We start from the raw sequence: 13,349 nt of genomic DNA, 5'->3' as shown, positions 1-13,349 counted from the left end.
GAGCTTCTCTTCCTCTGACAAGTGTACCCAGGCTCCCTGCTATGGGGAGCAAGCCTGTGTGAGAGGGAGGTAGCATGTGCCTCAGACATGATGGAGCCTGGGCAGTGCTCACTGCCTTCCACCAGTACACTTTGTTTTCAAACAATAAAAATAAAACAAAACCAAAACCAAAAATCACATGCTGGCAAGAGGTAAAAAAAAAAAAAAAAAAAAAAAAAGTGGAAATCTGTTCCCTTATTCCTTTTTCCCATTCCCCAAGGGTAGGATGTTTTATAAGAACAGTGTGCATTTTCCCAAAAGCCTTCTTCTAGACATAACCAAATGTGTCTATGTGTGTAGTTTTACTCTGTGTTGTATAAAAGTTTATTTCCTTGCTCATCAATGTTTCCATACAATGGAAAGCTATTGGATATCTAGGATGTTTCCCATTTTTATACTGTTACAAATAGTGCTAAATTGAATATCCTTATGCATATACCCTTGCATATTTATATGAGATGTATTATAGGATAGATGTACCTTTAAAATTTTGATAGGAATTTCATTTAAATACATACATACATACATACATACAATTTTGGTAGGTACAGCCATGTTGTCTTCCTAAAGAATTGTGCTAAGTTACCTGTTAGCTTTTTTAAAAATTCTTTTATTTGAGTAGAGTTGATTCACAAGTGTTTGTTTGCCTGTTAACTTTGAAGAAAGGTTTGAGCTTATTTTTTCAAGTTCAGAGCACACATTTCAGTCTGTTCATATTTGATCACCAAATACCCTTGTCCTCTCTCCAAGCAAACTGAAGTAGCCTTGTGCTCCTTCATGAAAACCTCTTTGGAGGATCTCAAGTTAATAAAATTACCTCATTTTTACAACTATTGTCTGCTTATAGTCTTAGGCAAATTTAGTGAGCAGAGATGTGATTGTATATTCCTGCGGGTGGTCCGTTGCAGGATTTCTCCTTTGAGTTACCAGGAAAGAGAAAGGTAACCTCGTAAGCATTTGCATCTTTTACTTTCAAGATTACATAAATACATTTTTAAATACCACATCTCTTTTGAGAAAAAAAAAAAAAAAAAAAAACACTTTAGCCTCCATCCCCTTCTCTTTCTGATTTTTGACTGACTGAAAAATTCGTAACTCCCTAGAAAGATCAAGTCCTCTAAGGCTCTTATGCTAATGCGCCCAGGAGAAAGATCGGCCCCACGCCCCAATTTTAATTACTTAAGCCACCTGAATGGTTTGTGCCTGTCGGCTTCGGCAAAGCGACTCCACAGTGGTAGCTCAATGACAAAGATATCCTCAAATCAGGCAGATTTGTCGAGGGCGGCCGCCGAGCTGCAGAAGAGCCATTGGTGGTCCCCGCAGCAGCGCCCAGAGGAGGCGGAGCCAGAGGAGGCAGGAGGAAGGGCCGTGCGCTCGGCGCCCGCGGAGAGCTGCGCCCTCGGGGACGGGGACGGGGACCCGGCGTCCGCGCCGAGCCAGGCGCCTCGGGGCCCGGCGGGGTGCTCGGCGCGGGGACCCCTGGAAGCCCGGGCTCTGCTTTTGTGTGTCCTGCGTCCGCTGCCGGCGCCTGCGGCGTGAGGGGCGCATCCGCGCTGGCGCCCCGGGAGGCGGGGAGCGGCCGCGGCCCCCGGGAAGGGCGGGCGCCTGGCCGCCGAGGGAGCTGGCCCTGGGACATGCTCGATTGTTCTGCGACTATCGATCGGCCTCCCTCGGAGGCTCCCAAGGGCCAGGTGACCCTCCCCGCCGCCAGGCCCTCCCTCCCCGGCTCCCGCCCGCCCCTCCCCGCAGCGGGATCCTCGGGCGGCCGCGCCGCGCTCCTCCTCCCGGTCCTGCGGCCGCTGCGGATTCCGCAAGTTATTAGGAGAAATAAGGTAGCCGAGGGGACCACATGGAAGTTGTGACAGCTCCCGGCGGCGCACCCCTTTCTCCTGAGCCGTTTCCTCGCCTTAGGAACCTGCTGACACGTTGAATGAAGGAGGGCCCCTTGCCAGCCAGCCTGCCGGGATGGGCCACTGCTGCTGCAAGCCTTATAACTGCCTTCAGTGCCTGGACAAGACGGTACTTTGCCTTCCCTCCCCCTACTCTCCCCCTCCTTTGAGAGAGCAGAGGGAGAGCCCGAGCCAGCCACCTCTGTGTCTCTCCCCTCGCATGCGTGTGCGCTTTGTTGGTGAGCGCGAGGCTGCCTCACCGGTTCCAGTGTGCTGAATTGGGAGTGCCCCGGTCTCACCTACTCTGCGGTGCCTTACATAATTCTCTGTGCCTACAGCCTCAAATGCAGCTGTTGCATTTTCCCCAAACAGCAGGGCTCCGCTCAAACATCTCGAAATCCAGACTGCCAAGAAACGCTTGGAAATTCCTAATGCATTTTAATGTACCTGTGAAATCTAAGACGTTCCAGTGGGGAATTTAGATTAGCTAGACATGCTTCTCTTGGCCAGCTGCTAACTTTGAAAGTTTACCACTCTTTTTTTTTTTTTTTAAACAAACAGCATCCATCCTTGTATTTATATTCTTAAGGTCAGAGAAGAAAACACCAGTACAGTTGTCCTCGCTGTACGTCTTTGCATCACGTAGGGATGAATAACAAACATAGAGGCGAAGCGTTAAGGAGCTCCAGAATCAGAGGGTGTGTTCAAGTCCTCACTGGAAGGAAAATTCACAGGCAGGGACCTGAGAATAGAGCGGGAGCAAGTGAGAACTGTAGGACAATTCCAACACAAAGCCTTTTTTTGCTTTGGACATTCGCCTGTGAGCTGACAGAGAGGGTGGGGGATGCTGCTAATTTCACTACTAGAAATATGTTGGCAAGAAATCTCATCTCTGTAATGTTTTTTTCTCACATACATTTGGATTTCTCCGAGATGCATGAAATGGAATTTAATAAGGGGTTGAGATTGCATCTTCTCTACCCATGTGGGCATCGGCTGTGTAGATAGCTTGAGGTCTAGTGTGTGACCAGGTGAAGGAAAACAAATAGCTTAATATAAAACTCATTACAAGGAGGTCACTTGGGAACATCTTTGTTATCATTTCTGTTTATGAACTTTGACCTAGGAAAATTAGACTGATATTTTAAAAGTTAGCTGGTACTTTTGTTCCCATAGGAGTAACTATTTCAGTGAGTTTTGCTTTTACTACCATGAGGATGAACTAAAATATTTATATACACATGTATGAGCTATGAGCTCTTAACAAATAGAAGTAAAGGACATTTGCAGTTGTCAGCAAAGCCAAAACTGAAGTGATTAAGCCCCTTTTCCAGAGAAGTGGCCACAAAAAAGTGTTGAAGGAAGCTTTGTCATGATAGTTTTAATAAAAGGAAAGCATGTGCTGCATGTCCCACAGTATCATAATGTTCATATTCCTAAGTCATGGTACAAAAGTTTCAGAAATAGAAGCTATAATCTGCAAGCCTTCTTTGAGAAAATGTAGTTTACAGTGAACCTGTCCTCCTTTTTTTGTTTCAAATCAAGTTCTTGAAAATAATTATCCCTGTATTATTCTTTACCTTGGAGATTTGGGTAGACAATTAAATAGTATGTCTTCTCTTCAGCAGTGTGATATTTCAGTAACTTTTGTTTGTTTGTTTGTTTTTTGTTTCAGTAACTTTTAAATGTGTTAGCTTTGAAACTTCAAACTTAATACAAATGATCCTCCTCTGATGAAAACTAAAAAACTGCATCTGTCAACTTTCTCATTATGTGTACACCACATTTCTTGACTTTCCTTTGCCGTAGTTCAGAGTGATATCCCCACGGGAGGTTTTGGAACTATATATGCATAGGTGCTCATTTTAGGAATTGAGGGTTTTCTTTTTAAAAAAATTTTTTTAAACTTATTTATTTATGATAGACATAGAGAGAGAGAGAGGCAGAGACACAGGCAGAGGAGAGGGAGAAGCAGGCTCCATGCCAGGAGCCTGACGCGGGACTCGATCCCGGGAGATCACGCCCTGGGCCAAAGGCAGGCGCGAAACCACTGAGCCACCCAGGGATCCCCTCTTTTTTAAAATTAAAAAAGTCATTATTTTATTTAGTCGACTGCTAGTAAGGATACCTTCACAGGCAGTATGCTAAAATCATTTGTTTATTCAGTGGTTACCTATTGGGCCTGGAGTTGGATGCTGAGGCTATTATGGGATTCCACTCCAGTATCTAGCTCCTTTAAATCCCACAATAAAATCCATAGATCTGTTAATTAGCTCTAACAATCCCAGCATCACATTTGAAAGAGGCCTGAAAAAATTGTTGATAAAGTTGTTCTTGCTTACTTTGGACCAGGCTTAATAAACCTTAAGAAAGCAGAGAGAGAGAGAGAGAGAGAGAGAGAGAGAGAGGGAGAGAGAAGGAGAAAGAAGAAAGAAAGAAAGAAAGAAAGAAAGAAAGAAAGAAAGAAAGAAAGAAAGAAAGAAAGAAAGATTTCCTCCAAACTTTATATGAATACAAAATAAATTATTTTGAGAACTCAATTTTGAAATGTTAAAACATGTTTGATTATAGTGCAGCTTAAAGATGTCCTGAAAAGAGTCGTGGGGCAACTGAAGATACTTTTAAGAAATAGTTTCAGAGATGGGGCTAAGAAATATAAATCTGAAGATGCTTCTTTAGCATTCATTTACTGGGAGAAACCATAGAATCTTGCCTAAAGTATAAAATAAATAAAAATGGGGCAGCCCCGGTGGCGCTGCCTGCAGCCCAGGGCATGATCCTGGAGACCCGGGATGGAGTCCCACGTGGGGCTCTCTGCATAGAGCCTGCTTCTCCCTATGCTTGTGTCTCTGCCTCTCTCTCTCTCTCTCTCTCTCTCTCTGTCGCTCATGAATAAATAAATAAAATCTTTAAAAAAATAAAAAATAAAATAAATAAAAATGTTTTAAATGAACAAGTGGTTTTTTAAAGCTGATTGTGCTTTATATATTTTCAGCTTTTCAAAAAAACCTATTCATTGACAATATTTATTGCTGGTTTACAGTATTTACAATATTTATTCTAAATAAATATTGTAAATATTTATTATGGGGGCTACCAAAGAATTGTCAGAAGGGCACAATGTGCCCTGTGGATTTTACCAGTTATTTGGTGGATTGTACTTCCATCTCACAGAGAAATTAAAAGTGAGGTAGGCAACAATAACACAGATAGAGCAATTAACACATTACTACAAGACTGAAGTATAATGAAGCAGAAGTCATGTGGTACTGGCCATACCTGTTCCTGGAATCTAGTGAAAGGAGAAATCCGTGCTGGAATCTTAGGCAAGGTTTCTTGGAAAAAATGGAACATGCACTGCACTTTGAGGAATGGGGTGGAGCACATGAGGAGCAGGAATGTAATTCTGAGCAAGGAGTGCATGAGTAAAGGTACTCTAGCCAGTTTGATGAAAGATGAGAATAAACACGGGGGGAAATCCAGGCACAAGGGAGTGTGGAGAAATATTTTCCAGGCTGAAAGCCAGACCCAAGTTTTTTTTAACTTGAATTAGAAGACATAGAAATCCATCTTGGGATTTTGAACAGAGAGGCAATCTATAGAAAGACTCATTCTATAGGTATTTTGAAAGGAAAGGTGTGGCCCAGGAAGGCCCTTGGGACATCCAGATGGATTTCAAAGTCTATTTGTTCACTCAGCTGGTCCAAAATCAAGCCAGAAGATCTGCACATCTAGAAACTCCTTCCTCTTAACCTTCCAGAGCTGATCATTCTTAGGAGCGCTGAGTTATTGAGAGAAATCAAGTAGATGTAAACTAGAGTGCCAACTTGTTTTTTAACAAGCAGAAATGTAACTTACAAGCAACAAATGATAACAAGCCTCATAAACGTGTATTTCTTTTTAGAATCAAGTCCAGCTTCATAAGAAGCTTTGATGAGAATGGGATCTGAGCCAACAAGTTATGGTCTTTAGGCATTCAGTGGCCTCAGAGCCTACATGTCCATGTTCCATCAGAACAGAAATGTACTTGAGAAAGCTACCTGATTGTCACTGGCCTTGGTGACTGCCTCTTCTAAGCTCTTTTTTGCTCCCTCTACTACTAGTTACCCTGTCTTACTGGCGTAGGTACTATCCTGTCCCTTTAGGAATTACTTTGCAATCTCCGCTCTAACCTTATATGTGTTGATTATGATCTCAAGGGCTGGTCTTATTTATCTTTTCTTTAAATTCTTTCTAGGGGTGGGGTTTGGGAGAAGACACCTCACTGTTCCTTCCAGGCATCTGGCATCTGACAATAATAAATTTGGGAAGGTGTAAGATAAAATCCAGGAAGCTCAAGATACTTCCATGGTGATACATAAATGGATTAAAAATCATGATGCTGGCTAATTTTCCCTTCTTTTGCTTACTCTGAGATCCAACATTTCCCAACATTACTTTTTTAGATTCACATTCCTTCACTTTGGGCCCCCAAAGACTGCCCTTTCTAAGTTGCTCATAGTAATTCAGATGGGGTATGGCATTGCCTTATTAAGTACAGCGTCTTAGGAAGCTAGATGTTTTGTAATCACTGATGCACAGGAAAAAGGCTAGAATTATGCACTATAAATTTAGCCTTTCTGATTTCTTTTAAAACAAGATATGGTTTTGCTCATTTTTCACACAAGTAGACACTGACATGTATTTAAGAATATTAAATGTGAATGATACTTTCCCTTGACTAGTCTATATTAAATTTTATTGCAGAGTAGAAAAGCAGATACAAAAACACAGTGCCCTGTGTTAATTATATGTGAAAGAAATAATACTTATCGAAGAAGTCAAAGCATGGCATCAGTGCTGCCTTAGAGCCATAATAACTGAAATGAAAAACAAAAGGTCAGTCCACCTCCCAAAGGAAATTTCCACAAAGCTATATTATGAATCTGGCCAATCTTCACAGTATTAATATTGAAAATGAATGCAGCGTTCACAAAACGTGGTATGAAAACAACACCGAAGACTTAAATGTTCTGTTGATGCCACCTTGTACTGGTTCACTTTGAAATATGAAAGAAAATATTTCCCTATTAAAACAAAGTTATGCCATATGAAGTTATAGAGACATGGGTGAAAAGCAGTATTATTTCTTGGAAGAACGAAAAAATCCTTAACCTCTTTGTAATTTCACGTGTATGTATATCACTTTGCATTTCAGAAATTGACAATACAAAGGATCTGGAAGTTTCTCCAAATAGTAGAATTCTCTGGTTTTCTTATTTAATTCCCTCTACAGTTCTTTTGTCTATCCTATGAAAAGGTGGTCCAGCTTGCATGGTTCATTTTTTTTTTTATCTGCATTGATGCCAGGGCAGACTAAAAAGATAGGAAAAGTTAGAAATTAGTTGGGAGTCTGTGGGCTTACATGTATATACTTGTGGGTGCATGTGTGTATGTGTGTGTATGTCCCTCTTTTTAAAGAAAAATCTGGTGAGGAAGAAAGAGCTAATCAAAACACTCAGAATGCAGTGAATTTTATGAAGTTGTCATCAATCTCCTTGTCATGAGCTACAAGTCAAGAACTCCTTCCTGGTGAATCACAGACCAGAGGCAGGAACATGGAGGGGAAAAAGAGAAGGACCCATATGATAGGGTTGACACAGGTTCCCAGAAATAGCCTCTGGTGCTGTTCTGTGTCATAGTTCTCCTGGCTTTTGCCCGGGGTGCTCCCACATTCCTCCTGCTTGTTCGCCCTCAGTCTCAGGAATTGTTTGGAGCCAGCCCCACTTGTTTGAGTTCTGTCACAGTGTTTTATAATTACGTACTCACTTACTGACTCTCTGGGAGACTGTAAACTCTTAGAAGGCAGAAATATCCTGCCTGCTATGTCTGTCTGGCACATAGTAGGCACTAAGTATGTGCTGTTTTGTGTGAATTCCCCATTTCTGGATTAGTTGGGGTAAAGGCACCTCAGATTCCCCCCAACATTCAGCATTAGTAATAAGCAGAATGTTCTATTGGTTTCTGATTCAAGGAAGAGCTTAGCTGGTGGATGCCCAAGTATAGAATCACATAGGTAATGCTAACAAGGAGTGGCATTTTCACTTCCTATTACCACCAAGTTCACATGGGTAACATCAGCCACCTGAACAGATAACCTCTGTTGACCAAGCATGTTAAAATAACAGAGTGTGGCAGGCTGCCTTGGGGCTTTGACTGCCCATCCAATTACTTGAAGCCAATGGAATGATTAGCAGGTGGTATGCTTTGCCAGGTAGCTAGGAAAGATTGCAGGTAGCATTCCCCCAGAGTCTGTGAGCACCTTAGCATGAAGAGCCATATGGGAAAAGTCGCTGTAGCAGACTTGCAATGGTATGTTTAGGGCTAGAGGTAGAGGGGGAGAGTTGGATGTTTTATGGGGGTAGCTCATCTTGGATTCCATCTGTGAATACAGCGTACCAGGCTAAAGAGAACTGAGAACTCAGTGTGCGAAAGAGAGGTACGTGACCAAATAAAAGAGGTGGCTAAGAAGACACAGCTGTTAGTATGGGGCTTAGATGAATGTTCCCCAAGGGTCCATTTCAGTTAAGCCCGTCGTAGAGTAAACAGTAATTGTAGAGGAATGGCCTTTTACACTTTGCAATTTCTGGACTGTATCACTAGGATAGTTTGGATGGTTAATACTGAGTTCTATTTTTAGGCCTTTGGAGTGAAAGCAGGAGCTCGTGTGCTTGGCACCAGTCAGAAATTTTCCACTCATTCCCCTTGTAGGGAAGCACTGATCTCACACTGGGCCGTCGGAGGAGGCCTTGCTCATATTTCAGTCATCCCACCATGTCATCACACTGGACTGGCTGAGGTTGGGGAGCGAGGGGGAATAGTGCCATCACATCCTTTCACAGGGAGTCTCTGGGACGCCCTTTCTCCTGGGTGTTCAACAGAACCTGGGCCGTGCAGGATCACTGCTGGAATCTGTTGAGCCATAGTGGATGGAAGGGTAACCTTGAGGCAGGTGGAGAGGGTGGGAGGTTTATTGAGATTCACTTCTTGCCCTAAGGAAGAGAGTTCCTGCAGTCCCCTTTATTGACTCACTCCATCACACAGCATTAATACGTCATTCTGGGTTAGCTTGCAGGAAACAAAAAGTAACTTTGTTGATGCAGAAAATTCATAAATTAGAAGAGTTGATATCATTTCAAAAACAAGCACTTAAGAAGGAAGGACTGTCGCCAACCCGCAGAGGCTGACCTTAGTGAGCAGTGCTGGGCTGAGCCAGCATCTTCTGGAGGAATGTATTTGCAGGCCACAAGAAGGGGTTAGGGGATAGCTGATGGGGAAAGCTGAACAGCTACCCTAGCAGAAATTACAGCCCCAGGTAGGTTACCCTGGAAATATACTGGCATGCAACCAACAAAGCAACACCATGGAGATAGTTCCAGTGGTGGGAGGGGGTGTGAAAGCAGCCAAAGACATTTTTTATAATTGAAAAAGTAGTCAGGAGCTGACACTGCCTCTCTCAAAGTTAGATGTGAAAACTCTGTGCTCATATCCCATCTGAGGATCTGTGCAATTTGGATCTTGATGCTGTGTCTGCATAAACATGGGTAGGAGGGGGACCCTCTCAGTGTGTTAGTGCTTGGTGGTAAAGAGCATGGGCTCTGGCTTGCCATTTCCCAGCCAGTCGTGCAGGGACTGGTTGCCTAGCCATGGAGCCCCAGTCTCATCCTCCACACAGGGAAATAGAACCCAGGACCCACTGGATGGCATTAGGAGAACTAAGTGAGGTAAAGAGCTCACCCAGCACTGTGCCTAGCATAGGTGAATTGTTTGGAAAGGTTCACGTTAATATTAATGTAGTAATTAGCCAGACCTCACTAGAGTTTAGGTGTTCACCTTGATATTTACATCTTCAGGTTTGTAGCTAATCTTTGGCAGCTAATCCTTCCTTAGTATGTCACTTGATGACTCCAGTTTGAAACTGGTTGGTATTAAAGGCTATGGTTACAAAAGGTTGATGATGAGGGTGGGGTTGGGTTATCTTCCTTTAGCCTTCCCCATCACTACCTCCTAAAATGGAAAGGGTACAGGATCTATAGTCTCCCCTGTCCCTTTCCTATTTCCTCTTTCACCTCTCTTCTCTTCCCATCTGCTCCCTTTCTGCTCTTGGTTCTTTTATTCTGTCCTTGTATTTTTCCTAAAGCGAAGATGGGAGGGGTAGGCCTCGCTGTCAGTATCTGTGTTAGCTTTTTCACCAGAGTGATTCAAGTGTGAAGGTGGACCACAATCTCAACCATTGTCTCCAGCTGAGGCCTGTCCTTACTAGAGCTCCAAGCCACTCCTTCCTGCAAGGTCTTATTCTCCTGTGGCTGCAAAGTGTAGGATGATCTATTGTAATTTGGGAGATCGCTGGCCAGGACACTTTAACATCCTCCCAGGGCTTTCCTGGTGGGGTAGTGTGGGGGGTGGCTACTGTTGGGAACTGAGGGAAGCATTGGTTCATGTTAGAAATTAGAATTGGAAAAAAAAAAAAAAAAAGAAATTAGGGTTGGTTTGTTGCATTTTGTTGAATTCTGGTTGTTCACTGCTGAACCTCATCTAAGTCTTTGTATCTATCAGCACTCTCACTGTGAATACTTTAATAATGCTATCAGGGAACTGATAAATACAGTACAGTTAACCCTTGAAGAATGCAGGGATTAGGGGTATTGACTCCTGCACAGCCAAAAATCCATGTATAACTTTTGACTTCCCAAAAACTTAGCTAGTAATAACCCACTGTTGACCAGAAGCCTTACCAGGAACAGTTAATTAACACATATTTTGCTTGTTATATGTATTCTGACTCTATTCTTATAATAAACTAGGGAAAAGAAAGTATTGTTTAAAAACTCACAAGGAATGGGCACATAGGTGGTTCAGTTGGTTGAGTGTCCATCTCTTGATTTCTGCTCAGGTCAGGGTCTCAGGATCATGAGATGGAGCCCTGCCTCAGGATCCACGCTATGTGGAAAGTTAGCTTGAGGATTCTCTCCCTCTCTCTTTGCCCTTCCTACCCCCTTATACACGTGTCCATGTTCTCTCTCTCTCTTTCAATAAATAATTTTTTAATTAAAATAAATTAAAAATCACAAGGAAGAGAAAATACATGTACAGTACTGTACTGAATTTATTGGAAAAAAATTGAGTAGAAATGGACTCACGCAGTTCAAACCTGTGTTGTTTCAAGTGTCAGCTTTATTTCAGTTCTCTGGCTGTACTTAGGGACTGAGGATTAAAAACATTTCTTTTCTTTAAAGATTTTATTTTTTTAAGTAATCTCTACACCCAGCATAGGGCTCGAACTCACAACCTCAGGATCAAGAGTTGCATGCTGTACTGACTGAGCCATTTAGGCATCCCCAAAAATTATTCTTGGTAGTAGAAACAAGTTAATTTTTTCACTAGTTTATTTCAGGTATAAAGAGTATCATGGCCCCTGAGCAAGGATGACACACAAATCTGTGATGCATTCCACATTTTTTAGAAAAAAGATTATTTCAAGGTAAATACTGAAATTTACCCTCTATGGAATACCAGATTTTCTTAATTTGTAGTAACAAGTTGAATGTCAGCTGGCCACATTATGCCATGTTTAGAACAAGCATAGAAAATCCTTGTGATCTGTCTGATTAGAACTCTTTCCCTGTTAACCAGACTTCAAACTATTCTAGAATCAGGGCAGAGCCAAGAAGGTTTTTGTTTGTTTGTTTGTTTGTTTGTTTTTTAATTTGAGAGCGAGAGCATGAGTTGGGGGAGGACCAGAGGGAGAGAGACAAGCAGACTCTCCACTGAGCACAGAGCCCCACACAGGGCTTAATCCCGGGACCCCGAGATCATGACCTAAGCCAAAATCAATAGTCAGATGCTTAACCAACTGAGCCACCCAGGCACCCCAGGAATGTATTTTAAAAAGCAAAACAAAACAAAAAACAAAAACAAAAAAAATGGAACATAAGAATACGCCAGTTCTAAACACATTTAGATCCTTTATATGGAGAAGCCCTTAGGATCTATAGGATGTTATCTAGTTGCAAATTAAATGAAAGGAAAACAACAGAGTTATAATAACAACTAATATTTATACAGAACTTCTAAGTGCCAGGCACTGTTGTAACTACTTTGCATATATTAATTTTCTTAGCCCTCATTATGACCCTGTGCAGCGGGCGTGGCCTAGAGACAGCATTGCTTAGTGATTAGGAAAATATCTACTCTCAGGTGTGATTCTAGCCTTCAAATTCAAGGAAGGCAAAGATACTATGGGATGGAAGGAGTAAGCTTCATGAATAAAAGGGGGGGCCACTGTCCCTCAAAGGATATATTATTACTACATTATTCTTAAAAGAACCATGAGCTAAGAATTACTGATGCCTGTGACTATAAGAGCTCTCAGTTTATTATGCAAGTAGAGTTTTACTTAGGTAGTATGAAATTATGACATTGAATACATAGCAAATACCCTCTGGATGACTTGAGACTGTCCATCCCATCAACCCAAAGTAGTACATGTGTTACCCAGATCTATACATAGCAGGCACAAGCACAAGATTGTACCAGCTGCCTATTTTCATTTGGCACGGGTTCTTTGGAGGTGCTGAAATCAGAGTCAAAAGAGGTTAAGAAAGAACTTTCACAAGACCCTGGTGATATTCACACTAGATATCTGGTTCACATTTTAGCTTCATTCCCTTTTCGGAAATGTTTGCTCTGGGACTACATTCTGCAGAGGGAAGAGACCTTCTGTGAAGGCCTACATTTTTGGTATCTCTAATGTGAAGAGGATTTATATAGCACACCTTTCCTCGTTATAATTAGTAACAATGAAAGCATAACAAATGTCACTATTTCTGGTGACTCTGTAACCCAGATTACAAATTCAGCATGTCTTTGGTACTCCTGTTTTATGTCAGAGAAGACATATGATTTGAAAACAACTTAGCAATCATTTAATTACAGATGGTATCCTTTGTACTTTATAGCACTTCCAGTGGGACTTCTCTCTTGTTTCTTCTGGTGATGTAGACAGTGGACAAAAAACCTTGGAAACCTTAAGGTTTGGTGTTGGTCTCCTCCAGAGAAAAATGTTTCGTGTTAAGTCTTCTGCTCATTATTTGTTAGGCAGCCAACCATGTATGTACTGAAGAAAGGGTAAGTGTAAGGGACAGTTGGTAAAATAAGCATTTGCCCCTTAGGAGAAATATGGCATGGAGGTTTTCATGATCAAAAATCTCAAAATAGCAATAATGATTAACAGTGTATGATAATACATACCAGGTGTGCATGGCAGAGGCGTGCAAAGAAGTTTTGTAGGACGAGGTATACAAGAATACAATCAGAGAAAAGCACAACCATGGATAACACTATTATTACATTGCAAAATTTGTGATTTGAATGTGATACAAA

The 13,349-nt window shown here is 42.0% G+C and overlaps 1 protein-coding gene and 1 pseudogene across 9 annotated transcripts in view; both read left to right on the top strand.

Moving 5' to 3' along the window:
* MTUS2 (microtubule associated scaffold protein 2) overlaps window positions 1–13,349 on the top strand; it is a 589,535-nt gene that overhangs the window by 519,190 nt on the left and 56,996 nt on the right. Inside the window, exon 1 of one of the 9 annotated variants that reach the window (XM_038573376.1) lies at window positions 1,776–2,058. The exons of the other annotated variants lie outside the window; for them this stretch is intronic. Coding sequence (XP_038429304.1) covers window positions 2,005–2,058 — 54 coding nt within the window. The 5' untranslated portion in view covers window positions 1,776–2,004. Of the gene's footprint in view, window positions 1–1,775; window positions 2,059–13,349 lie in introns of those variants that run through there. 9 annotated transcript variants of the gene reach the window in all.
* Window positions 11,327–11,427, top strand: LOC119866030 (annotated as a pseudogene).

Source organism: Canis lupus, chromosome 25 (assembly GCF_011100685.1).
Source record: "Canis lupus familiaris isolate Mischka breed German Shepherd chromosome 25, alternate assembly UU_Cfam_GSD_1.0, whole genome shotgun sequence".
Classification (NCBI taxonomy): Eukaryota; Metazoa; Chordata; class Mammalia; order Carnivora; family Canidae; genus Canis; species Canis lupus.
Note: the sequence above shows the minus strand (reverse complement) of the source record. Positions and strands in the feature narration are given on the sequence as shown.